Below are 27,028 nucleotides of genomic sequence, written 5' to 3'. Positions count from 1 at the left end.
GAGCCCCTCCCAAACTTGGAACCCCCTCCTGCACCCCAACCCCCTGCCCCAGCGCTGAGCCCCCACAAACCTGGAGCCCCTCCTGCACCCCAAACCTTTCATCCCCAGCCCAGAGCCCTGACCCCCCCCAAACCCAGAACCCCTTCCTGCACTCCAAACCCCTCATCCCTGGTTCCACCCCAGACCCCCTCCTGCACCCCCAGTCCAGAGCCCTGACCCCCTCCCACACCCCAACCCCATGCCCCAGCCCAGAGCCCCCTCCCATACCCTGAACCCCTCATTCCCAGCTCCACCCCACAGCCCTCACCCCTGCACCCCAACCCTCTCCCCCAGCCCTGAGCCCCTCCCACACCCCAAACTCTTCATCCCCAGCTCTGTTGAGTTGTGGGCATCAACAGTTTTCTTCAGCTGGGTCCCCAGAAAAAAAGTGTGAAAACCACTGATCTAGAAGATAATAAGGTGATACGTAACAGCATGGATTTGTCAAGAACAAATCATGTCAAACCAACCTGATAGCTTTCTTTGACAGGGATGTCAAAGCATTGTGGGTGAGGGGAAGCAGTAGACGTGGTATATCTTGACTTTAGTAAAGCTTTTAATAGTCTTGCATGACATTCTCATAAACAAACAAAGGAAATGCAACCTAGATGGAGCTACTATAAGGTGGGTGCATAACTGGTTGGAAAACCGTTCCCAGAGAGTAGTTATCAGTGGTTCACAGTCATGCTGGAAGGACGTAATGAGTGGGGTCCCACAGGGATTGGTTCTGGGTCTGGTTCTGTTCAGTATCTTCATCAATAATTTAGATAATGGCATAGAGAGTACACTTGTAAAATGTGTGGATGATTCCAAGCTGGGAGAGGTTGTAGGTGCTTTGGAGGATAGGATTGAAATTCAGAATGATCTGGACAAACTGGAGAAATGGTCTGAAGTAAGTAGGATGAAATTCAATAAGAACAAATGCAAAGTACTCCACTTCGGAAGGAACAATAAGTTGAACAGATACAAAATGGGAAATGACTGCCTAGGAAGGAGTACTGCAGAAAGGGATCTGGGGGTCATAGTGGACCACAAGCTAAATATGAGTCAACAGTGTAGCATTGTTGAAAAAAAAAAGGGAACATCATTCTGGGATGTTTTAGCAGGAGTGTTGTAAACAAGACGAGAAGTAATTCTGCTCTACTCTGTGCTGATCAGGCCTCATCTGGAGTATTGTGTCGAGTTCTGAGCACCACATTTCAGGAAAGATGTGGACACACTGGAGAAAGTCCTGAGGAGAGCGACAAAAATGATTAAAGTTCTAGAAAACATGACCTATGAGGGAAGACAGAAAAAATTAGGTTTGTTTAGTCTGGAAAAGAGAATACCGAGAGGGGACATGATAATAGTTTTTTTAAGTACATAAAAGGTTTTTACAAGGAGGAGGGAGAAAAATTGTTCTTCTAACCTCTTGAGGATAGGACAAGAAGCAATGGGCTTAAATTGCAGCAAGGAAGGTTTAGGTTGGACATTAGAAAAATCTTCCTAACTGTCAGGGTGGTTAAGCACTGGAATAAATTGCCTAGGGAGGCTGTGGAATCTCCATCAATGGAGATTTTTAAGAGCAGGATAGACAAACACCTCTCACGGATGGTCTAGAGCAGTGCTACTCAAAGTGGTGGTCCACGCACCGGTGCCGGTCTGTGAGCCATCAGCTGCCAGTCTGCACGCACATAGGAAAAAAAAATTGCCAATCTCCCATATCAGATAGTGTGAGAAGCACTGGTCTAGATAACGCTTAGTCCTGCCATGAGTGCAGGGAACTGGATTAGATGACCTCTCGAGATCCCTTCCAGTCGTATGAATCTATCTATCTATCCTCATACACCCCTCTATCTATATATCCATCCCTCTCCATACACCCCCTCTATCTATCTATCCTCCCTCCCCATACACCCCCTCTATCTATCTATCTATCTATCTATCTATCTATCTATCCATCCCCATACACCCCCTCTATCTATCCATCCATCCCCATACACCCCCTCTATCTATCTATCCATCCATCCATCCCTCCCCACACACCCCTTCTACCTATCTATCTATCCTCATACAGCCCCTCTATCTGTCTATACATCCATCCCCATACACCCCTTCTATCTATCTATCCATCCATCCCCATAAACCCCTTCTATCTATCTATCTATCTATCCACCCTCATTCAGCCCCTCTGTCTATCCATCCATCCCCATATACCCACTCTATCTATCTGCCTCCATACACCCCCTCTATTTATCTATGCATCCCCATACACCCCCTCTATTTATCTATGCATCCCCATATACCCCCTGTATCTATCTATCCCAATAAAGCCCCTTGTCTATCTATCCATCCATCCCCATAAACCCCTTCTATCTATCCATCGCCATACACCCCATCTATCTATCTATCTGTCTATCTATCTATCCCCATACACCCCCTCTATCTATCCATCCATCCCCATACACCCCCTCTATCTATCCATCCATCCATCCCCATAAACCCCTTCTATCTATCTATCCATCCATCCCCATACACCCCTTCTATCTATCCATCCATCCTCATACAGCCCCTCTATCTGTCTATCCATCCATCCCCATACACCCCCTCTATCTGTCTATCCATCCATCCCCATATACCCCTTCTATCTATCTATCCATCCTCATACACCCCCTCTATCTGATCTATCTTTCTATCGCCATACACCCCCTCTGTCTATCTATCCATTCATCCCCATACACCCCCTCTATCTATCTACTATCTATCTATCTATCCACCCCCATACACCCTATCTATCTATCTATATCTATCTATCTATCTATCCCCATACACCGCCTCTATCTATTTATCCATCCCCATACACCCCCTCTATCTATCCCCATACATCCCCTTTGTCTATCTATCCATCCATCCCCATACACCCCTTCTAGCTATCTATCCCCATATACCCCCTCTGTCTATCTATTCATCCATCCCCATACACCCCCTCTATTTATCTATCCATCCCCATACACCCCCTCTATATATCTATCTACCTATCTATCCCCATACACCCCTCTGTCTATCTATCCATCCACCCCCATAAACCCCTTCTAGCTATCTATCCCCAAACACCCCCTCTTTCTGTCTATCCATCCATCCCCATACACCCCCTCTATCTATCTGGCTTCATACACCCCCTCTATCGATCCATTCATCCCCATACACCCCCTCTATTTATCTATGCATCCCCATACACCCCTCTATCTATCTATCCATCCCCATATACCCCCTCTATCTATCTATCCATCCTCATGCACCCCCTCTATTTATCTATCCACCCCAATACATCCTATCTATCTATCTATCCCCATACACCCCCTCTGTCTATCTATCTATCTATCCCCATACACCCCCTCTATCTATCCATCCATCCCCATACACCGCCTCTATCTATCTATCTATCCATCCATCCCCATACACCACTTCTATCTGTCTATCCATCCATCCTCATACACCCCCTCTATCTATCTATCCATCCATCTCCATACACCCCCTCTATCTATCTATCTATCTATCTATCTATCTATCTATCTATCTATCTATCTATCTATCTATCCCCATATACCCCTTCTATCTATCTATCTATCCATCCTCATATACCCCCTCTATCTGATCTATCTATCTATCTACCGCCATACACCCCCTCTGTCTATCTATCCATCCATCCACATACACCCCTTCTATCTATCTATCCATCCAACCTCATACACCCCCTCTGTCTATCTATCTATCTATCCTCATACAGCCCCTCTATCTGTCTATACATCCATCCCCATACACCCCCTCTATCTATCCATCCATCCATCCCCATACACCCCTTCTATCTATCTATCCATCCATCCTCATACACCCCCTCTGTCTATCTATCCATCCATCCCCATACACCCCCTCTATCTATCTATCTATCTATCTATCCATCCCCATATACCCCTTCTATCTATCCATCCTCATACACCCCCGCTATCTGATCTATCTATCTATCTATCGCCATACACCCCCTCTGTCTATCTATCCATCCATCCCCATACACCCCTTCTATCTATCTATACATCCATCCCCACACACCCCCTCTATCTATCTATCTATCCATCCCCATACACCCCCTCTATCTATCTATCTATCCATCCTCATGCACCCCCTCTATTTATCTATCCACCCCATACACCCCCTCTATCTATCTATCTATCTATCTATCTATCTATCTATCTATCTATCCATCTATCCCCATATACCCCCTTTGTCTATCTATCCATCCATCCCCATACACCCCTTCTAGCTATCTATCCCCATATACCCCTTCTGTCTATGTATCCATCCATCCCCATACACCCCTTCTAGCTATCTATCCCCATATACCCCCTCTGTCTATCTATCCATCCATCCCCATACAGCCCCTCTATTTATCTATCCATCCCCATACACCCCCTCTATTTATCTATCCATCTATCTATCCATCCCCATACACCCCCTCTATCTATCTATCCATCCATCCCCATATACCCCCTCTATCTGATCTATCTATCGCCATACACCCCCTCCGTCTACCTATCCATCCATCCCCATACACCCCTTCTAGTTATCTATCCCCATACACCCCCTCTGTCTATCTATCCATCCATCGCCATACACCTCTTCTATCTATCTATCTATCCGTCCTCATATACCCCTTCTATCTCCCTCTCTCTCTCTCTCTCTCTCTCTCTCTCTATCTATCCCCATAAACCTCCTCTGTCTGTCTATCTATCCATCCATCCCCATACACCCCTTCTATCTATCTATGCATCCTCATACACTCCCTCTATCTGTCTATCCATCCCCATACACCCCCTCTATCTGATCTATCTATTGCCATACACCCCCTCTGTCTGTCTATCCATCCATCCATCCCCATACACCCCATCTATCTATCTATCTATCTACTTATCTATCCCAATAAACCCCCTTGTCTATCTATCCATCCATCCCCATACACCCCTTCTAGCTATCTATCCCCATACACCCCCTCTGTCTATCTATCCATCTCTCCCTATACATCCCCCCCCCCTCTCTCTCTCTCAATCTATCTATCCCCATACACTCCTTCTATCTGTCCATCCTCATACACCCCCTCTATCTATCCATCCCTCCCCATACACCCCCTCTATCTATCTATCCTTCCCTCCCCATATACCCCCTCTATCTATCTATCCATCCTCATACACCCCCTCTATCTATCCATCTATTTAACCCCATACACCCCCTCTATCTATCTATCCATCCCTCCCCACACACCCCTTCTATCTATCTATCCCCATACACCCCCTCTCTCTGTTCCTCCCCCCCGCCCCGGAGAGCCCACGCCGCTCCGATTGGGGCGCTGCCCCCCTCTGTCCATCGCCCCCTTGTGGCCGTGTCCTGGGCAGGGCTCGGAGGCCGGGACGGGGACAGCCCCTCGGAGCCGCCCTGCTGCCCGGAGCCAGCCCTGGCGCTTGGCCCCCGGCCCAGATTCCTGCCCCCGGCCCGGGATTGGCTGAGCGCGGCACAAACAGCCGGCCGGCCAGCCGCCCCGTCTCGCTCCGCCATCCCGGCCCGGCGCCTCTCCCTTGCTTCCTTCTCCTTCGCTCCGGCCGCGGCGCGCGGGGAGGAGACCAGGCGCCGGCCGGTGGCGCGGGGGCCCCCGCGGGGCGCGTCTGTCAGTCGCTCCGTCCCTCGCTGTCTGTCCCGGGGGAGCGAAGGGAGGAGAAAAGGCAGCGGAGAGAGGGCGGGGTGGTCGAGGGGGGCTCGGGGAGGGGAGCGAGGGTTTCGCTCCTTCCTTCCTCGCCGCTCCTTCCCCCGTTGCCTCCATCCGCCCCTCTTTGTTTCCCTCTGCCCGGCCAGCCGAACGGGGAGGAAGGAGCCGCGGAGGCGGTCCCTGGGCGGCGGAGCTGCCTCCTGCTGTCTCCTGGCTCCAGGGGCTCCCTCGCCCCCCTCTGACCGCCTGCCAGGCGGCTGGTGCCAGGGCGGGGCTGGGGGACGATGTGAAGATGCCCTGGGGGCTGGCACTCTGGGTGCTCCTCTTGCCCTGGCTCTGTGCCCCCGGGGCACGGCCCGCAGCACCCGCAGCCTCCGAGCGGGCGGCCGTAGCGCGGGAGCGCTTCAAGGTGGTCTTCGCCCCGCTGGTCTGCAAACGGACCTGCCTCAAGGGCCAGTGCCGGGACACCTGCAAGCAGGGCAGCAACATGACCCTGATCGGCGAGAACGGGCACTCGGCCGACACCCTGACCGGCTCGGGCTTCCGCGTGGGTGAGCACGGGGCACAGGCCGGGGCATGGAGGGGGGACAGCTGGGGTTGGCATTGGGGGCTTTGGTTGTCCAGGGAGGGGACTGAGCTGCACTGGGGATGGGGGAGCTGTCTGGAGGAGGGGGCACACTGGAGAGCCCCTCTGGGGCCGGAGGGAGGTGCTGGGCGCAGATCAGGGGCATGGGGGATGAGGGGCTATTGGAACACGTGTCTCCCGGATTTCCGCTCTGCGCCAGCATGCATGGCTCTGCCTGTGTGGCTGCACTCACCTGTGTGGCTCACACCTGTCTCACCAGCATTGGTTGCACGCAGGCCTTTGCACACTCACCCTGGCGCAGTTTGGACATGGAGCTGCTCACACGGCTCCGTTCCACCTGTCACGTGCTTCTCTTCACATGCGTGTGCCCCTGACACATACCCGTTTTCACATGCTGACGCCAGCCCCTCACCCACACATGGTGCATGGCTGGGCCCCTTGTGCACTCACAAATCTCGCATGTTATGCCACCGTCATGCTCAAGTGGGCGCGTTTCCTCCCGTGGGCACTTGCCAGCGCACTAACTGGTACTCAGAGGCTCGCACACTTGGTATTCACTGAGCTGCGCGCTCGCTCCCCCCTTTCCCCTGGCAGTTCTTCCAGCAGCAGTTCAGGGCTGGAGGAAAATCTCGCCTCAGCGAATGGCCCCGTCCCAGCTCCTGTCCCCTGGGGCCCATCCGACGCCTGCACCTCCGGCAGCCGGCCTCCAGTCTAACATGCACATGCGTACACACTCACACACATGGAATCCAAAACTCACACATGCAAAGAATCTAACACACACACACTCGCACACACCCAATCTAACACTTGCACACATGCAATCTCATGCATACGCACACACCCACACCATCTACCGCGGGCGTGAGCTAACACACCCAATCTAACACATGGATGTGCACACACAAACACAATCAAATGCACCTGCATACACCCACTCACACAGTCAAACACTCACATGCGTGCAATCTCGCTTGCCCATACACACTCATGTAGATTCCTGCACACACTCTCACCCCCCTGCACACTGGCACACACTCGGACACGTGCTCTCACACGCACGCTCCTTTGCACTCACAGCAGCCTGGCCCAGCTCCGGCTGCGAATTCCCTGGTTTGTAACATTCCTCAGCTGATGCTGGTGCCCCTCCCACCAGGCACCATGCCAGCCCTCCCCCCTGTCACCCCCTCCACTAGCTGCGGGAAAGATCCCTGGTGCCCCTTCATCCTTCTGCTGGGGAGGCCGGGGGGGGGTGGTGTTGGGGGTGGAGTGACCTCTGGGGCTAACTGAATCCAGAGTTGGGCTGGACCCAGCCGGGAAAATCCCCTCCTGGCCCAGGGCGGGCCCAGCACCTGCGCCCAGCGGGAACGCTGGAGGATTTGGGGGAGGAGAGGGTATTTTTTGGGGGGGAAACTCTTTGATTCTTGCTGAACCAGTTCTACCTCCCCACTGTGGGTTTGACCCAGACCTCACCCCTTCCAGTCACCCAGTCACAGACCCTTGGGGAGCCCCTCCCCCTGTCTCCCAGCTGGCCCACCCCACACGTCCCTTCCCTCCACACTCCTCCCCCCAACACCCCTCCCTTCCCTGCCCGCTCCCTTTAACCCCCACACACCCCTGCACCTCATCCCGTCCTCCATCCAGCCCCACTCCCACTGTGTGCTCCAGCCACACACACCCTTCTCCCCAAGCCTCCCCTGTGCCCCTCACTTGATCCCACTGCAGCATGTCTTCCTCCCCCCCCATTTTGTCTCAGTGACACAAAGAGACTAAAAATACCTCGGGCTCCAGAAACCATGGCCTTTACTGACTTTGCACTTGGGAGGGAATGAAATTGAGTCGCTGCTGGAAGTGAGGGGGGCTGGAGCAGGCGCCAGGTGACTCCCCTTCGCTCACCAGTGCCCCTCAGTCCTGACTCGCAGCCCCCTGCCATCTGAGCCCTGGGCTCCGCCACACAATCCCTCTGTCCTGACCCACAATTTTCTGTCCCTGAAATCCCTCTCCCACCCCAGTGCACTTTTTCACCTGGATACCACGATTTCCTTTCACTTCCTGTCCTAACCTGGTGTGTAGCTGATCAACAGCCCTTCATGCCCCACCCCAGAGGTGGCCACATCTCAAGCCTTGAGTGTGCTGTGTCGGTGTTTCTGATGATGGGGCTGCCGAAGGAGCCATTAGCTGTCCTTTTGTTATTGTCCTGAATGTTTGGATAATCCCTGCTCCAACACTGAGTCACCCGGGCTTGAGCCAGGGCAGCTGGCTGGGCCTGGGAACCGGGTATATACGCACCACTCCCTTCCCTGAGCCGCGGCTGTTCAGCTGCCCCAGCAAACTCCCCAGCCAGGGAAATAAACCAAAACAGCTGGAACCCCAGCCTCAGCCTGGGAGTCAGAGCAGGGATGGTGGTGCTTGCTGGGACTGCTGGCTCTGGGAGGGGAGTGGGGTCTAGTGGCTAGAGCAGGGGGCTGGGAGTAAGGGCTCCTGGGCTCTGTCCCCAGCTCTGATTCACTCTGTGACCTGAGGAATGTCACTTCCCGGCTGGATGGCCTCAGCTGGGTATTTCACCCTGTGTGGGTTTGCGGGGAAGGATGTTGGGGAGGAAGGGCTTGTGGTTAAGGCCCTGGGGCCAGGAGACCTGGTTTATTTTCCTGCCTCTGCCACAGACACCCTGTGTGACCCCGGGTGAGCCCCTCCCCTCTCCAGGCCTGTGACTCTGCCATCCTGTGTCTATTTAGACTGTAAGATCTTTGGGGCTGGACCTTTCTCTCACCATGGGGCTGTGCAGTGCCTGGCACAATGGTTCCTGATCTCGTGTGTCTGTGTGTGTATATACAGTGCTCAGCACACCGGGCCCTGATCTCGGTTGTGTGTGTGTGTTCGTATACAGCACCCAGCGCATGGGCCGTGATCTCGGTTGTGTGTGTGTGTGTGTGTGTACAGCGCCCAGCGCACCAGGCCCTGATCTCGTGTATGTGTACACAACACCCAGCGCACTGGGCCCTGTTCTCGGGGGGGTGTGTGTGGGTAGCGCCCAGGTCACTGGGCCCCGATCTTGGTCAGGGGCCTCCAGGTGCTGCCCTGATACTAACAGGGATATTAACACATTGGTGTTACATTAGTCCCTGGAGGCCCGGCTGAGATCACAGGCTCACGCAGAGGAAGAGTTCTTGCCTCTTGTGCTCTGGCCATCTTCCCCTTCACCTTGTGCGTACCCTGGCTTGCCTGCTGGCTCACCCCTTTCCCCCTGCCATGTGTGCCCTGGCTTGCCCGCTGGCTCCCCCCTGCATGTGCCCTGGCTTGCCCGCCAGTTCCTCCCCCCCCCCACATGTGCTCTGGCTTGCCTGCCGGCTGTCCCCACCACATGTGCCCTGGCTTGCCCACCAGCTCAACCCCATGTGTGCCCTGGCTTGCCTGCAGGCTCCCCTGCCACATGTGCCCTGGCTTGCCCGCCAGCTCCCCCTGTGTGTGCCCTGGAGCAGGGGTTGGATGGGGCAAGGTGGGGGCAGGGAGCAGGGTGGGTGGGAAGTGGGGGCAGGGAGCAGGGTGGGTGGGAAGGGGGGCAGGGAGCAGGGGGTGGATGGGGCGGGGTTGGGACAGGGAGCAGAGGGTGGGTGGGGTGGGGGGCAGGGGGTGGATGTGGTGGGGGGCAGAAAGCAGGGGGTGGGTGGGAGCATGGGATGGATGGGGTGGGGGCAGGGAGTGGCTGTGGGCGGGTGGGGGTGGGCGGCCATGGGGTAGACACAGACGGTGCGGCAGTGGGGGCAGGGTGGGGGTCCCTGGTCTAACCTCCCTCTCTCTCCCCCCAGTGGTGTGCCCACTGCCCTGTATGAATGGCGGGCAGTGCACATCCCGTAACCACTGCCTCTGCCCCCCCGAGTTTACGGGGCGCTTCTGCCAGGTGCCGGCAGGGCGCCAGGCCCAGGCCCAGGGGGGGCAGCAGCTGCTGCAGCCGGCAGCGTTGGGGCCCCTTGAGGGCCCAGCAGGTGAGATGGGCTCCAGCAAACACGCCATCTACGCCGTGCAGGTGATCTCCGATGCGCACGGTGCCGGGGAGCCACCCGCCGGCCACAGCCCCAAGGCCACCGTCAGCCACTCCACCTTCATGGTGCCCCTGGGACCTGGGCACCACTCGTCCGAAGGTACTGCTGCTGGGAGTGGGGAGGGGGACCTGGGGAGTGTGATGGGGATGGAGGGCAAGGGAGGGAGTGATAGGGTAAATGGGGTGACAGCGTAACTTGGAGTGAGGGGGTGATGGGGGAAGAAGACAGGTGATTGGGTGGGGGTGATGGGGGCAGGGGTTGTTGGGGGTGAATGATTGGGCAGGGGGGCGATGGAGCAGGGGGTTGATGGCATGGGGGGGGCAGTGTCCCTCCAGGGCCTCTGTCATCTAGGGGAAGTGCCAGCCGTTTTCGCCTGGGAAGCTGGGGGTCAGTGTCAGGGGACGGTCCATGTGCTGACTCCCCCTCGGGCCCCCTCCAGTGCAGGTCCACCCCCCTCTGCTGAATGTGCGCGTCCACCACCCGCCTGATGCCTCCGTGCAGGTCCACCGCATCGACAGCATCAGCACCGAGGGCACCGGGCCGGGCGCCCAACACCACCTCATCCAGCACCCGGCCCAGAGCTCCATGGGTCAGAAACCCCCCACACCCCATGCCCGGCCCCATACGCACAAACCCCTGGGACGCTGCTTCCAGGAGACCCTGCCCAAACAATCTGTGAGTTGCCCGCTCCTCCAAGAGGCACTGTGCTGAAGGGAGCGGGGAGAGGTCAGCAGGGGGCGCTGTGCTGCAGGGAGCAGGGAGAAGTCAGCAGGGGGTGCTGTGCTGCAGGGAGCAGTGAGGGGTCAGCAGGGGCGCTGTGCTGCAGGGAGTGGGGAGGGGCCAGCAGGGGGCGCTGTGCTGCAGGGAGCGGGGAGAGGTCAGCAGGGGGCGCTGTGCTGCAGGGAGTGGGGAGGGGCCAGCAGGGGGCGCTGTGCTGCAGGGAGCGGGGAGAGGTCAGCAGGGGGCGCTGTGCTGCAGGGAGTGGGGAGGGGCCAGCAGGGGGCGCTGTGCTGCAGGGAGCGGGGAGAGGTCAGCAAGGGGTGCTGTGCTGTAGGGAGCGGGGAGGGGCCAGCAGGGGGCGCTGTGCTGCAGTGGGAGGTGGTGGTCATGGTCTCACTTGCCTGTCGTGTTTCTCTCTGGCGATGGGGGGCACTGTTTCTCAGTGTGGGAGCAACCCTCTGCCAGGCCTGACCAAGCAGGAGGATTGCTGCGGGAGCATCGGCACCTCCTGGGGGCAGAACAAGTGCCACAAATGCCCCCACCTGCAGTGTAAGTAATGCCTGAGGTCCCCTTCCTGGTACAGCCTCACAAGCCCTCCCAGCTCGCCCCCTGCCTGTGCTCCCGCTTGCGCCCCACAGCGCCCCCTGCTGGGAGAGGCTGGGCCAGACTAGCTGGGAGCTCCCCCCAGCCAGTGGCCCTGCAGCCCTTCAGCTAGCCAAGAGGGGCTGCCCAGTGCGGGTGAGCCAGGACTGACCTACTGAGGGTCTGTGAGAGCTGGTGTTTAGCTGGTGCTGCCACTTCTCCCCCTGGCCTGGCGCCGACCTCTCCCAGCCTGGCGCAGGGTTTACGGGAAGCCTGGATGGGGCCTTACGTAGCCAGGCTGGGCTGCCACATTCCAGCATGTGGCCCCGGGAGCGGCCTGGGCAGTGCCCACCAGTCCCTCCCAGAGCTTCCAGGGCACCATGGCGGGGGATGCCACAGTGGGGGGGGATGCCCAGCTGGCTAAGATTTGGAGGGGATGGATCAGGTGGCAGGTTCCAACCCTCCTTTCTCCCTCTCCCCCCGCACCTACCCTCCTTCCTGGCACTCCCACTCAATGGCTTTTCCAGCTCCCGGGGATCTGTGAGCCGCAGGGTGTTTGTGTTAGAGGTAGCCAAGAATGTGCTTCATGGCCTGGCTCCTTGTTCTCCGGCTGGGCAGGCCCCCAACCTGCTCCCTTTCATCACACTCCGGCTCTTCTGGGCAACTTCCTGTCTGCAGCTGCCACCCACCCACCCCCGTGGGAAGCGCTGTCGTCCCCCCCTTGGGGGGGTGAGAGGAGCAAGTGGGGTAGGAAAATTGAACTGTTTGTTACCTGAGGGAGTGCATGGGTGCTGCCACCCCGGCTTCTCCCAACAGGGGGCTCTGCAGGGAGCAGGGCAGGATCTGGCTGAGGGAGCTCCTGGCTACTCCAGCCCTGGCCTCTCCCAGCAGGGGGCACTGTGGGGAGCGGGGCAGGAGCAGAGGGGAGCTTTCAGCCGGCCATTCTAAGCTAATTTACCCCTGGGGGCAGTTTTTCCTTACCCATCAGTCAGTAGCTGGCTGTGACTTGGGGGCGGGGGGCTGTCCCTGTTCCCCCTGTCCCTCAATGCCTCTGCCACCCGCATGAGTTGTGATAATGTCTCACCCTTTTCCCAGCCCTGCCCTGTGCACAGTCCAGTGGTGGTGAGTCCCTCAGGTTAACAAATTCCCATGGTCCCTTGGAATTCTGTTTCCTTTTGAATCTCACTGGGACAGCCCCCCTCTTCCCGAGCGTCCCCCCAGCTCCTCTCTTTCTCTTTCTTCTCAGTCTTTCTTTCCATTGTCCCCCCCCCCAAAGTTTCCCAGCTTGGACGGATCAGGAGCAGCCTGGCTGCACACGCCTGCTGGAATGAACATCGTCCCATGTCCCCGCCCCCCGCGCCTGCTAGCCTGGCTGTGGTAGTGAGACCAGCACAGGCGCTGGTTAGCTGATCACTGCTTCCCCCAGCACCACCCCCAGTGGGGCCGCTGCTGAGGGGGGCGAGGAGCCAGAGACCCTGAGCCAAACCGCCGTCTGTGCAATCGTCTGGCACCCGTGCTGGGTGATGTCTATGTCTCTGCTATTGCAATGGTGATGGAGACCCCCCCCCCGACCCCCCCCCCCCCCCCCGCAGCTGGAGATTTGGACATGTCTGGCCAGGTGCCATGCAGACCCCCACAGCCTCCTCCTCCCCACCTGAGATCAGGGCCCTGCCCCAGGCTCTGCACAGATACAAGAGACAGTGTCTGCCCTGTAGGGCTCAATGTCTAGACAAGTAAATAGGAGGGGAAGGAAAGGCACCGAGTGGGAATGGGACTTGCCTGAGGTCAGTGGGAGAGCTGGGATAGAACCCAGGAGTCCTGAGTGCCAGTTTGCCCCTGCTCTAACCCACTAGGCCCTGCTCCCTTCCCAGAGCCAGGGCTAGACCCCAAGAGTCCTGCCCTCACCTGTACACCATGCTGCGTCCTCGCTCCCGCTGATTCCCCCTCTGGGGTTTGTTATGTGTTGCAGACTCGGGGGTGCAGAAGACAGGCCCGATCCGAGGGGAACATGGGGGTGATTGCCCACAGGGATACAAGAGACTGAACAGCACGCACTGCCAGGGTACCCGGTGGGCACTCTCTGGGTGGGGGGACTGAAGACCTGCTTCTGTGTGTGTGTTGTGTCCTTGGGAATGGGTCCTGTGTGGGGCTGTGGTGTGCTGCTGAGACATCTCTCCCCAAACACACTTTAACAAGTGTGCCCTGTGGGGAGTGTGCTTTGTGTTGTTGTGTTACATGTCCTTGTGTTACTGACCCGTCTCCCTGTGCAGACATTAATGAGTATGCCCTGTGGGGGTGTTGTGTTGTGTGTCCTAGTGTTACTGACCCCTCTCTCTCCTTGTGCAGACATTAACGAATGTGCCATGTGAGGTGTGTGTGCTGTGTGGTGTGTCCTAGTGTTACTGACTCCTCTCTCTCTCTCTGTGCAGACATTAACAAATGCGCCCTGTGGGGTGTCCATGTTGTATTGGGTGTTGTTGTGTTGTGTGTCATTGTGTTGCTGACCCTCTCTCTCCCTGTGCAGATATTAACAAGTGTGCCCTGTGGGGTGTCCATGTTGTATTGGGTGTTGTTGTGTTGTGTGTCATTGTGTTGCTGACCCTCTCTCTCCCTGTGCAGATATTAACAAGTGTGCCCTGTGGGGTGTCCATGTTGTATTGGGTGTTGTTGTGTTGTGTGTCATTGTGTTGCTGACCCTCTCTCTCCCTGTGCAGATATTAACAAGTGTGCCCTGTGGGGTGTCCATGTTGTATTGGGTGTTGTTGTGTTGTGTGTCATTGTGTTGCTGACCCTCTCTCTCCCTGTGCAGATATTAACAAGTGTGCCCTGTGGGGTGTGTGCATGTTGTGTGTGCGTTGTGTTGTTGTGTGTCGTGTTACTGATCCCTCTCTCTCCCTGTGCAGACATTAACGAGTGTGCCATGCAGGGTGTGTGCCAGAATGGCGAGTGTCTCAACACCCAGGGCAGCTTTCGCTGCGCATGCAAACCTGGCCACATGCTGGGCCCATCCCGCAGCCAGTGTGTCCGTATGTAGGGGGACCGGGGGCAGGCTGGGGGGTTGAGGGGATTGGGAGGGTTGGGCAGGAGGCTCGGAGCGGCACTGACCCTGTCTCCTGGGGGGGTGATGGGGGTTCAGTGTCTCTCTGGGGTGCCCAGCTGGGGATGGGGGGTGGGGGAGGGGCTCGGAGCGGCACTGACCCTGTCTCCTGGGGAGGTGATGGGGGCTCAGTGTCTCTCTGGGGTGCCCAGCTGGGGGCGGGGGAGGGGCTTGGAGCTGCACTGACCCTGTCTCCTGGGGGGGTGATGGGGGCTCAGTGTCTCTCTGGGGTGCCCAGCTGGGGGCGGGGGAGGGGCTCGGAGCGGCACTGACCCTGCCTCTCCCGGGGCTGCAGCGGAGAAGTCGGGGGAGAAGAGCCTGTGTTTCCGGCTGGTGAGCCCGGAGCTCCAGTGTCAGCACCCACTGCCCACTAAGCTGACCCGCCAGATGTGCTGCTGCAGCGTTGGCAAGGCCTGGGGGGCCCGCTGCGAGCGCTGCCCGGCTGATGGCGCAGGTAAGGAACTGCAAACTGGGCCAGGATGGAGTATCTGCCACAGCACTGCCACGGGGAAGCTCGCAGTGCTGTAGACCCTGGCTGGGGCACTGCCACGGGGAAGCTAGCAGCGCTGGAGTCACCGGCTGGGGCACTGCTACGGGGAAGCTCGCAGTGCTATAGACCCTGGCTGGGGCACTGCCACAGGGAAGCTTGCAGTGCTGGAGTCACTGGCTGGGCGCACTGCCACAGGGAAGCTTGCAGTGCTGGAGTCACTGGCTGGGCGCACTGCCACAGGGAAGCTTGCAGTGCTGGAGTCACTGGCTGGAGCACTGCCACAGGGAAGCTTGCAGTGCTGGAGTCACTGGCTGGGCGCACTGCCACAGGGAAGCTTGCAGTGCTGGAGTCACTGGCTGGGGCACTGCCACGGGGAAGCTTGCAGTGCTGTAGACCCTGGCTGGGGCACTGCCACAGGGAAGCTTGCAGTGCTGGAGTCACTGGCTGGGCGCACTGCCACAGGGAAGCTTGCAGTGCTGGAGTCACTGGCTGGGCGCACTGCCACAGGGAAGCTTGCAGTGCTGGAGTCACTGGCTGGGCGCACTGCCACAGGGAAGCTCGCAGTCCTGGAGGCACCAGCTGGGGGCGCTGCCACAGGGAAGCTCGCAGCCCTGGAATCACCGGCTGGGGACACTGCCACGGTGAAGCTCGCAGCACCAGTGTTAACCTGTCTCCTCTCCCATCTGGCAGCTGCCTTCAAGGAGATTTGCCCAGCAGGGAAGGGCTACCACATCCTGACATCCCACCAGACCCTGACCATCCAGGGGGAGAGCGACTTCACCCTGCACATCCACCCCGACGGCACCACAGACCTGCAGCAGCAGCGTGAACTGCCCAGCCTGCCGCCCCTCGAGGGGGACTCTCAGGAGTCCGAAGGTCAGAGACCCCGGGGAGGAGGCTGGACTGGGCATGGGGGCCAGAGAGGTGCCACTGTCGCTCTGCTCACCAGGACATGGGGGTTCCCTAAATTTTCCCCTAGTGAACCCCAGTAATAGCAGGGGCTGTACCCCACATTGCCCTGTGGTGAACCCCAATATTATCACAGGCTGTACCCCAAATTCTCCCATTGTGAAACCCTGTCTGAGAATGTAGGGTTCACAGAGAGAAAATTTGGAGCTCCCTACATCCTCCGAGGGACAAGCCCACATTCACCAACAGTGAATCCCATGTTCTCACAGAGATGTCCCCCACATTCCCCTGTGGCAAAGCCCATGTTCTCTGGAGCACCCCAAATTCACTAAGGGTGAATCCCACTTTCTCAGAGCTGTTACTCCCTTCTTTGTTGGCAAACCCCCACATCTCAGGGTGCAAACCCCATGTTGTCAGAGCTGTTACCCCAAATTCTCTAAGGGCAAACCCCAGTTTTCAGGGGTACACCCTGTTATCTAAGAACCCCAGAATCCCAGAGCCGGGGGACCCTGCTCTCAGAGCAGACCCCCCGCTCTCAGAGGTGAACCTCACATTCTCAGACTGGCATGACAGGATCTGACCCCGGGCCCTGTGTTTGTCTCTTGCAGCTGTCACCACGGCCATGGTGAGTAGGGCCCCCGGAGCAGCAGGCGTGCAGCGGAGGAGCAGCGGAGGGGTGATGCGGGAGTGGAGGGAGGATGGAGGGAGTGGGAAAGGGAGCCCTGGAGGGTGGCGGGTGAAAAGGAGGGAGGAGAGGAATGAATGAAAGAACGAGAGAGGGGGAGGAATGAAGTGAAGCAGAGGGAGGAATAGGGCACCTGTCTGGGTAGTGGAGCGAAGCAGGTGCCCCCACTGTTTAATCACTCCCCCTCCAGCTACCGGCATATCGGACCAACTCAGAGGAGCAGTCAGTGGACCAGTTCTATGCCAGTGCAGCCACCCTGGGCGCCCGCTACCCTGGTGAGTGATGGAAGAAAGGGCACTGCTGTGGGGAAGCTCGCAGCACTGGAGTCCCTGGCTGGGCTCTGCTGCGGGGAAGCTCGCAGCGCTGGAGCCCCCAGCTGTGCACTGCTGCGGGGAAGCTCGCAGCACTGCTAACCCTGTTCTGTCTCCATTGGGTCCCAGAGGTGGTGGCCCGTCCCACGACTGCCATGGTGCAGAAGGTGCTGCCGGACCAATACACACGTAGCGCCGTGGAGATCGCACCCACGCAGGTGACAGGTGAGAGCCTCATGGCAGGGGTGGGGGGCTGCGCGCCAGCGAACTCCCTCCTCCCCTTTGGGAAAAACTTCACATTTATGGACCAAACTTCCCTACTGGGGCCCCCTTAATTATCAGGGGTGAACCCCAAACATTCCCCAGTGATGTGCACGTTTTCAGGGGGGTCCCCAAAGTCCTTTCCGGGCTGGTGATGTCTCCTGAACACCCCTGGCCCGATGCAGTGTGGTCCCTGTGAGCTGCTATCGCAGCAGCCTTAGGGGTGGGGGAACTCCTGGCTCTCCTGGGGGTCTATGAGAAACAGATTTCCTGGCTCCTGTGTGTGAGCTATTCATCCTGATCCCCCTTCCTGGGCTGCGTCTGTCTGTCCCTGCAGAGACTGATGAGTGCAAGCTGAACCGCAATATCTGTGGCCATGGAGAGTGCGTCATGAGTTTGTCGGGCTACACCTGCATCTGCTACCCGGGTTACCGCTGGCACACCCAGCGCAGGTTCTGCACAGGTAACACGCTGCCTCGCCCTTCTTTGTGGGTGTGCGACACATGCAGAGGGACACGCATGTGCATGGCTGTCTGGGGGCACGTGACACCCACTCCACTGCATTCACGGAGGTGTCAGCACCCTGGAGGGGCACATGCATCTGTATGACGGAGTGACCCTTGGGTATGCCTGCATACACAGGTCTGTGACGCCCCCCAACTAGCCTATATGCAAGGGTGCAACACACGTGTGTCTGCACAGCAAGTGTGTGACACGCCCACACAGCTGCACAGCAGGAGTGCAACACGCCTGCATGGCTGCACAAAAGTCTGGCACGCCTGCACATCTGTAAAACAGCTGTGTGACACACCCACACATGTACAAAAGATATGTGACACGCCCACACAGCTCTACGATAGGTGTGCGACACACCCGCACGTCAGCCTGTGGAAGTCTGAGACACCCACCCCGCTTGCGCATGCTGGTAGCTAGGCCTGCAACACGTGTGCAAGTACACATGCAAACCTGTGACCCCTCCAACATACGCATGTGGCCAGGGCTATGACAGGCCTGCATCCCGGCATGGCGGGGGTCAGTCATGCTTTCTCCCTCCCGCCCCCCGCCTGCCACAGACGTGAACGAGTGTGAGGCGGAGCCTTGCGGCATCGGCAAGGGCGTCTGCATGAACACGGGCGGCTCCTACAACTGCCACTGCAACCGGGGGTACCAGCTGAAGGTGCACAAGGGCGTGCGCTCCTGCGTGGGTGAGCACCCAGGGGGCAGGAGCTGGGGGGGAACAGCAGGGCTGGAGGAGGGGCTGCTGGGAGCTGTGGGAAACAGGGCACGCATGGTGAGCTGGGGATGTGCTGGGACATGGGGGATGGGAAGGAGGGCTGGGGAATGGGAAGGAGGCATGGGGAAAGGAGGGCTGGGGTATGGGAAGGAAGGCTGGGGAAAGGGGGGCTGGGGGAAGGGGAGAGGGGGATGAGAAGGAGGGCTGGGGAAGGGGGGCTCGGGATGGGAAGGGGGCATGGAGGTTGGGAAGGGGTTTGGGGGGAAGGAGTGATCGGTAAAGTCCTGTCCCCGCTCCTCTGCCCTGTTCACGCCCACCTCTCTGGCAGACATTGACGAGTGCTCCAAGCCCCACATCTGTGGGGACGGGGGAGCCTGTGTCAACTACCCTGGGCACTACAAGTGTGAATGCCATCCTGGCTACCGTCTCAAGCCTTCCCGCCAGCCCCTCTGTGAAGGTAAGGGCTGGCCGGGTTGGGGTGGAGAGGGAGGGGGAGGGGAGACCCCCAACAGCCTGGGAGACAGAGACCCTACAATAACATACCAATTGCCCTGAGAGACTCGATCATAACAAGCGGGTGCGCACAGCCTGAGCAGTAGTGAAAGCCTGAAATTTCCAAAGACCCTACAAGAACAAACAGGTGCACACAGCCCCAGAGTTACTGAGTGAGACCCTACAATAACAAACCAATGTCCAGGCCCAGAGCTTGCACAGACCTCAGAACAAGAAGACAGTGCCCCTGAGCAATCCTTCTCACAATAACCTGTCAGGTAGAACTGTCAGAGACCCTACAATAACAAACCAACTCCCCACTTGCCAGAGGACTCGCTGAGTCCTCAAGGGCCCTGCCCTGTGCACTGCCCCTCATGGGGCTCCCACAAAGGCACCTTACCCTTCACCTTTTCTCTCTCCCTGCAGACATTGATGAGTGCCTGGACACCGGCATCTGCCCCGACGGGAAGTGTGAGAACCGGCTGGGTACCTACAAATGCAGCCCCTGCCCACCGGGCTTCCGGGGCCAGCATGGGATTTGCTATGGTAAGCGCTGGCCACAGGACCCAGGAGTCCTGCCTCCCAGCCCCCGCTCTAACCCACTAGGTCCCACCCAACTCCCAGAGCTGGGCATAGAACCCAGGAGTCCCGACTCCCAGCCCCCGGCTCCAACCCAGTAAACCCCCCCGCCCCCTAGTGCTGGGGTTGGTGCAGTATCTAGGGTGAGACTCTCATGCCCCTGTGGTGGGAGGTGGCCTGTGCAGCCCACAATGGGCTGAGGGACGTTCGGCCCCAACCAAACTTGGCTGCAGGGGAGTGGGTTGCAGGCCAAAAGTTGCGTGGGGGACAGGGTTGAGGTTCAGCGTCTGTGTCCCCCCCAGATGTGGATGAGTGCTCTGATGAGACTCCGTGCAAACACGGCTGGTGTGAGAACCTGCCCGGCTCCTTCCGCTGCACCTGTGGGGAGGGATTTGCACCCGCACCCAATGCCCGGAGCTGCCTGGGTAACTAGATTCCCTGTCCTCCCAGAGCCCCGCTGCTCTAACCACTGCAACCCCTCCCCTCCCCGAGCCCCCTGCCCTAACTACTGCATCCCACTCCCCTCCCAGAGTCCCCTGCTCTAACAATTGCACCCCCTGACCTCCCAGAGTCCCCCTGCTTTAACCACTGCACCCTCTCCCCTCCCAGAGCCCCCTTCTCGAACCACTGCACCCCCTGCCCTCCCAGATCGGAGGATAGAAGCCAGGATTCTGACTCCCAGTTCCCTGCTCTCTCTCCCTGCAGATGTGAATGAGTGTGAGGATGGGGGGCTTTGCCCCAACGGGGTCTGTGTCAACACCCTGGGCTCCTTTAAGTGCCAGTGCCCAGCGGGCTTCCACTCGGTGAAGGACAGGCCACGCTGCGAAGGTGAGGGGCTGGGCCATGGGGTGGAAGGGTGCAGGGGGCTGAGCTGGTGGTTGGGGGGGCATGTAGGGCTCAGGGTGAGGAATCTGGGCCAGGGAGCTGCCTGTGTGCGGTGGGGCTCAGTGGGGGGGTGAGCGGGTTGTGGGGGGGGCAGGGGCTGCCTGTGGGAATAGAGCAGTTGTGTGAAGGGGCTGGGAGGCGGGGCTGTGGACATGGGAGCTGTGAGAGACTCAGGCTGGGTGGCCATGTCAAGGGGGTGGCATTGGGAGGGGGCTGGGTGGTTATGTCTGGGGGGGGCTAGGTGATGGTGTCTGGCTGGGTGGCCATGTTCAGGGGGGCTGGGGGAAGGGGTCGGGCTGGGTGGCCTTGTGGGGGGGGTTGGGAAGGGGCTGGGTGGCCATGTCAGGGGGAGGGCTGGGTTTGGGGGCTGGGCTGGGTGGCCTTGTGGCTTAGTGAGGGGGCTGGGCTGGGTGGCTGTATTGAGGGGGCTGGGCTGGGTGGCTGTGTGTGTGTGTGTGGGGGGGGTGACTGTGTGATGGGGCGGGGCTGGGTGGCCATGTGGTGGGGGCTGGGCGAGGGGGCTGGGCATCCATGTCTGCGGGGGGGCTGGGGAGGGGACTGAGCCAGGCAGCCAAGGGGGGGAAGGGGGCTGGGTGGCCAGGTCCAGGTGGGGCTGGGTAAGAGGGCCAGGCTAGGTGGCCATGTCTGCGGGGGGGGGCGAGGGGGAGCAGGATGGACAGACGCGTAGGGTGGGGGCTGGGAGTGGCCCCCTCACCCTGCGGCTCTCCATGTTGCAGACATAAACGAGTGTGACTTCCCGGCTGCCTGCATCGGGGGCGAGTGTGTCAATTCTGTGGGCTCCTACCGCTGCCTCTGCCGTGCTGGGTACAAGCTGGTGAACGGCAGGAGGTGCCAAGGTGAGGTGCCGGGTGGGGTGCAGAGAAGTTGAGCATCTGGGTGTGCGTGGGCCCGGCGTGTCAGGAGTCTGGCGTTCCTCACACGGTAGTGTGACACAGTGAGGGCAGTGTGTTGCACCAAGTGTGAGCCGCTGCGTGTGGCGACACAAGGACATGGCATACGGGGGGCAGGTAGTAAAGTCTGGGCATGGCGGGGTATGAAGGCACACGAAACTCTCGGCTTCAGGAACGCCTCGTGCCCAAGTGTGAGCCTGATAGGCTGCAAACTGGGCCTGCCAGGAGTAAGAGCCAACACCAGGGTGTGTGTGAGGGACAGAATGTGTGGAGCTGCACAAAGCCCTGCAAGGGCCCATGCATGTGTGTCTAAGTGAGCGTGCCACACTGGAAAAGGAATGAGTACAAGCTTCTGTGTGTGTGTGTGCGTATAACTGGGTGTGATTGTCTGTGAGTGTGAGTTTGTGTACTGTAGGGTGACACACACGGGGCACAGGTGTGTGGCGTGGATGAGTGTGTATCTGTGAGTGGGAACAGGTATGGTTGTGCAGCAAGTGTGCCATTGCACACCGCCTGCCTCTATCTCCCACTGGTCTCCCCCCAGATATCGATGAGTGTGCACTGGACCCCAGCTTGTGCCTGCCCCACGGGGCGTGCGAGAACGTGGATGGCTCCTACATGTGCGTGTGCGATGAGGGATACACCCCATCTGAGGATCAACACAGCTGTGAGGGTGAGAGTGGGATGCGGGGCCTTCCCCTCTGGGGGACACTAGCTCTGATATGGCACCAGAGTGGGGCACTGTGGGATTGATTTACCCTCTGCCCCCCAGATCTGGAGCCCCCCAACAACAAGAAGGAATGCTACCTGAACTTCGATGACACCGTCTTCTGTGACAGCGTCCTGGCCACCAACATCACCCGCCAGGAGTGCTGCTGCTCACTGGGGGCTGGCTGGGGTGACCACTGTGAGATCTACCCCTGTCCTGTGCCCAACTCAGGTGGGACACAGCCTACCCCCTCCTCCATGCCACCCTCCCCCATTCCCACTGCCACCAACGAACCGAGGAACTAGCTGCTACTGGACATGGTGTGACTGTGAACATCTAACCCCCAGGCTCCAAGGCAACTACTAGAATCCAACTGGGGGGGTCAGGAAAGCATTACCCATGGAGGGAGTGGGGGGATACCGGACAGGATGGGCCCGTTGGTCTGATGTGGGGGCAGGGAGCGGGGATTCCAGTCTGGATGGGCCAAAGGTCTGATTCATGGGGCAGGGAGAGGGAATACCTGGTCTAGACATTAATCCCTCTTCCCCAGTGTGCATGTCACCTCTCTCCCCTGCAGCTGAGTTCCACTCCCTCTGCCCCGACGGGAAAGGATTCATCCTGGATGACAACATCCTGAACTATGGCATCCCCGCCCACAGGGGTGAGTGCCAGGGCCCATGCCCTGATCTGCTTGGCACCTGCACTCGAGGGCTGGGGGATTAGGAGCCAAGGTTACACCTTCCCCTGCCCCCCACCATGAGTCACAGGGTTTCCAACCCTGCAACCCTCCTACCTAGCCATTACAGCCCTCCACACTCCACCCCAGGGGCAGCTGCATCTCAATGCCAGCCAAGGGATCCCTATATAAACAACCCCTATACCGCACCCCAGAGTTGGCTGTATCTCAGCGCTGGGTGAGGGATCCCTGTATAAACAGCCCCCACACCCCAGCCCAGAGGCAGCTGCATCTCAGCGCTGGGCGAGGGATCCCTGTATAAACAGTCACCACACCCCACCCCAGAGCCAACTGCATCTCAGTGCTGGGTGAGGGATCCCTGTGTAAACAGCCCCCCTTCCCCACTCCGGGCTCCTTGCAGACATTGACGAGTGCAGCCTGTTCAGGGAGGAGATCTGCAAGGAGGGGAAGTGTGTCAACACGCAGCCGGGCTACGAGTGCTACTGCAAGCAAGGCTTCTACTATGATGGCAACCTGCTCGAGTGTGTGGGTGAGGAGGGCGAGTGGCATCAGCCCAGTCGGGCAGATATCCTGGTCTAGAACTGTGGGGGGGACAGACAGGGATGCCCCTCTAGGGGGCGCTGCTGTGATCTGGCCTTGGTGGGGGGTCTCACTGGCTTGCAGAGTGGGGAATGGGACATGGGCCTTCCCCTCTAGGGCGCGCTGGCTGTGATCTGGCCTTGGCAGGGGGGCTGGCTGGCTTAGGGGGGTGAATGGGGAATGGGACACAGGATGTATACCCTAAAAGGGGCGGTTCTGTGATCTGGCCTTGGCTGGGAGACTGGCTGGCTGAAGGGGGTGGGGGAATGAGACACAGGCCTTCCCCTCCAGGGGGCGCTGGCTGTGATTGGGGTGGGGCCAGGCAGCCAGGAGGGGTGCCGAAAGGAGGGGCTGGGCTCTGAGCTATGCCCCTTCCCCCCAGATGTGGATGAGTGCCTGGACGAGTCGAACTGCGTGAACGGGCTGTGCGAGAACACGCGGGGGGCCTATGTGTGCACCTGCCCCGCCCCTGCCGTCTACAACCCCACCCACAAGAAGTGCCTGGCACCCAGTGAGATCGGTGAGTCCCCTTCACACATGACACAAGCTCACTGGCTCTGAGTCTTGGCCCTGGCCAGGTGGGCAGCCCCATCACAGCCCTACCTCCTCCTGGCCCCTTTGAAGGTGGGATGCTGGGGACTGAGCTTCTCTCCCGCCCGGTTGGGGGGCACATTGGTGGGGTGAGGACGTGCGAGCAAAGATGCCCCTTGCTGGTCCTTGGTGTCATGATGACCAGTTTGGGGTCCTTGGTGCCATGACAACCCACTGAGCCTGTGACATTAGAGCCTATGGTGACTCCTACTGGCCCCTGGTGCCATGGAGACCTCATCAGGTGCAGTGTTACCATGTTGACCCTGGCTGGCCCCGATGCCATAGCAACCCTCATCAGTCTGGTGGTGCCATGGCGATCCCTGCTAGTCCCCTATGCCATGGCAACCCTGTCAAGCCCCTGATGCCCTGTGACTGTGCCCTGGCCCTGCAGATGTGGATGAGTGCCGGGACCCCGGAGCCTGCCGGCACGGGCGTTGCATCAACACACTGGGCTCCTTCTACTGTGAGTGCAGCCTGCCCTGGATGCTGGATCCCAGTGGCAAGGAGTGCCAGCTCCCCGACATGCAGGCAGGTGAGGGGCATGCAGGGCTGACTGCTACTTCACAGGCCCAGGAGACTGCGGGGGGCTTGGGATTGTGAACCTGACTCTGTGCGTGAGCAGGGGGGCGAGTGTGAATGAGTGATTGTGAGGGTGAGCGTGTCCCTGATTGTGAGCCGGTATGAGTGTGAGCACATCACTGATTGTGACCGTGGTGGTTACGAAGATTGTGAGTGTGCCCCTGGAGTTGCCGGTGCCCATGTGTGAGTGTGCACCTGCCTAGATGTGCAGTGACTGTGGTGGTGTGCACAAGGGCCTGTCCAGCATGCCAGGTCCTGTGGGACTGTCTCCTGCGGGCGCTGGCTGAGATGGTGCCGTGGGCTCCCCCCCCCTCTCTCTGCCCTGGCAGACCGGGCGGCTGACCGGCGCGACATCTGCTGGCAGCACCGGGGGGAGGACAGCATGTGCGCCTCCCCGCTCAACGGCTACCACCTGACCTACGAGGAATGCTGCTGTCGGTACGGCAAAGGCTGGGGCTTCCAGTGCCGTGCGTGCCCCCCCCGCAGCCCAGGTAGCATGCATGCCTAGCCTGCCCTCTGGGGGTGCTGGCTCCAGTCTGGTCCCAGGGTTGGGGGACTGGCTGGTTTGGGGGATGGGGAGTGGGGTACGGGGCCTTTCCCCTCTGTGGGCTCTGGCTGGCTCAAGGGGACGGGGAGTAGGGTATGGAGCCTTTCTCCTCTGGAGGTTGCTGGCTCCTGTCTGGCCCCACAGTGCGGGGGACTGGCTGGCTCAGGGGGGCAGGGAGTGGGCTATAGGGTCTTTCCCCTCTGGGGGCTCTGGCTGGTTAAGGGAAGCGGGGAGGGGGGTACAGGGCCTTTCCCCTTTCGAGGCTCTAGCTCTGTTTGCACTGGGCAGGATCTGATGGGATGTGATTCACTGGCTATGTGTCCCAGGCTGGTTGTTATGGTTCCTTGCAGGACAGCAGTGTCAGCCATCTCAGAGCGAGAGCAACTCCTTCTGGGATCTCAGCCCCTTGTTCCTGGGCAAGTCCCGCAAAGGTTAGTGATCCTTCTATACACAGCCCCAGAGGTGGCTGCATCTCATTGCAGGCCAAGGGGTTCCTGTATGAACAGCCACCCACACCCCACCTCAGAGTTAGCTGCATCTTTGTGCCAGACAAGGGATCACTCTTCCACATGCCCCCTCCCTCAATTTCAGCTGCATGGGAATGGGTTCCCTGCCATTCCCATCGTCTTATCTGTGTCCCCCCGCCTTTGTACACCCCCCCCAAGAGGATGACACCTCAGAGGAGGATTCAGATGAATGTCACTGCCTGAATGGCCGCTGTGTCCGGACCTACCACGGTGCAGTTTGCGAATGCCCTGCTGGCTTCCAGCTAGACACCACCCGCGTCCGCTGCCTGGGTAAGAGTGCCAAGCCTCCCGTGAATTAGCATGCACTGCAAAGGGATGTGCTGCCCACACCACTAGGACTCCTGAGTACTGTCCTGGGACGGGGGTCTGGTCTAGTGGATTAGAGCAGGGGTGGGGTTGGGAGCCGGGACTCCTGGGTTCTCTTCCCTCTTCACCTTTCGCAAACAGTGCTGCTAGCTGTCTCTCCGTGCCTGGTCTGTTGGGGGATGCAGGTTCAAGACCCATACTCACGCACCACAGCCACTCCATTAACCCCTTCCCTCCCTCTCCCTACCCACAGACATCGACGAATGCCGGGAGCTGAACCAGCGAGGCCTGCTGTGCAAGAACGAGCGCTGCATCAACACCAATGGCTCATACCGCTGTGCCTGCAAGCCAGGCTTTGTCCGATCCCGCCACCATGGGGGCATGTGCATCCCCCAGCGTCGCCGATAGCCCTCTTGTCACCCACCGGGGGCGCTGCCAGCTGACACAAGAGAGAGACTCTGTCGCTAAGGGTTCAGATCCTGTTTGGGGGGAACGTAATATTTTTTAATTGCTAAAAATGGGGCATTTTATTGGGTTTTCCTCCCTCTGCAAGATTTTTTTATTAGCATTATCTTAGGGCTGCATTATTTGCACTCATTTCTGTAGGAACCAGGTATACAAAAGCCAACAACCCTGTAAATAACGAGAAAGAAGCTAATGAATTAATTAAACTGTGGAAGTGGATCCTGGGCTAGGTGTTTGTGTGCTGTGCTGTCCGCGTTGGTCGGGGAGGGCAGACGCTGCAGCTGCTGTCTGGCCTGCAGGGGGTGCTGTGACAGTGCAGGGAGAGAAGCCTGCAGCTGCTGCCCCCCAGCAGTGGGTGCTGTGACAAGTGAGGCAGGTCAGTCTGCATCCTTATAACCTCGCCCTACCCTGACCTCCTAATGGCCTCCCTGTGGAAAGCCTTGGCAGAGCTCTGACATCATGCAGTACACCCGTGA

The 27,028-nt window shown here is 58.8% G+C and overlaps 1 protein-coding gene across 7 annotated transcripts; it reads left to right on the top strand.

Moving 5' to 3' along the window:
- Window positions 1–5,574: 5,574 nt before the first annotated feature.
- On the top strand, window positions 5,575–26,777 carry LTBP3 (latent transforming growth factor beta binding protein 3). Of its 7 annotated transcripts, XM_073352005.1 has the most exons (28): window positions 5,576–6,321; window positions 10,163–10,495; window positions 10,836–11,071; window positions 11,560–11,665; window positions 13,668–13,760; window positions 14,602–14,724; window positions 15,091–15,249; window positions 15,976–16,161; window positions 16,803–16,819; window positions 17,070–17,154; window positions 17,320–17,415; window positions 17,789–17,914; window positions 18,525–18,656; window positions 19,014–19,142; window positions 19,604–19,723; window positions 20,059–20,181; window positions 20,462–20,584; window positions 21,379–21,498; window positions 22,097–22,225; window positions 22,325–22,492; window positions 22,839–22,922; window positions 23,359–23,487; window positions 23,920–24,057; window positions 24,520–24,660; window positions 25,037–25,198; window positions 25,605–25,685; window positions 25,920–26,051; window positions 26,341–26,777. In XM_073352005.1, the coding sequence occupies exons 1-28, from the start codon at window positions 6,063–6,065 to the stop codon at window positions 26,493–26,495; spliced, it is 3,885 nt and encodes a 1,294-aa protein (XP_073208106.1). In that variant the 5' UTR covers window positions 5,576–6,062; the 3' UTR covers window positions 26,496–26,777. The 7 variants fall into 7 exon arrangements, 6 of the variants coding, with proteins under 6 accessions (XP_073208109.1, XP_073208106.1, XP_073208110.1 ...); XM_073352008.1 differs by lacking the exon at window positions 25,920–26,051 and having other exon boundaries at window positions 5,575–6,321; XM_073352009.1 differs by lacking the exon at window positions 24,520–24,660.
- Window positions 26,778–27,028: the final 251 nt, after the last annotated feature.

Source organism: Lepidochelys kempii, chromosome 7, assembly GCF_965140265.1.
Source record: "Lepidochelys kempii isolate rLepKem1 chromosome 7, rLepKem1.hap2, whole genome shotgun sequence".
In the NCBI taxonomy this organism is placed as follows: domain Eukaryota; kingdom Metazoa; phylum Chordata; order Testudines; family Cheloniidae; genus Lepidochelys; species Lepidochelys kempii.
Note: the sequence above shows the minus strand (reverse complement) of the source record. Positions and strands in the feature narration are given on the sequence as shown.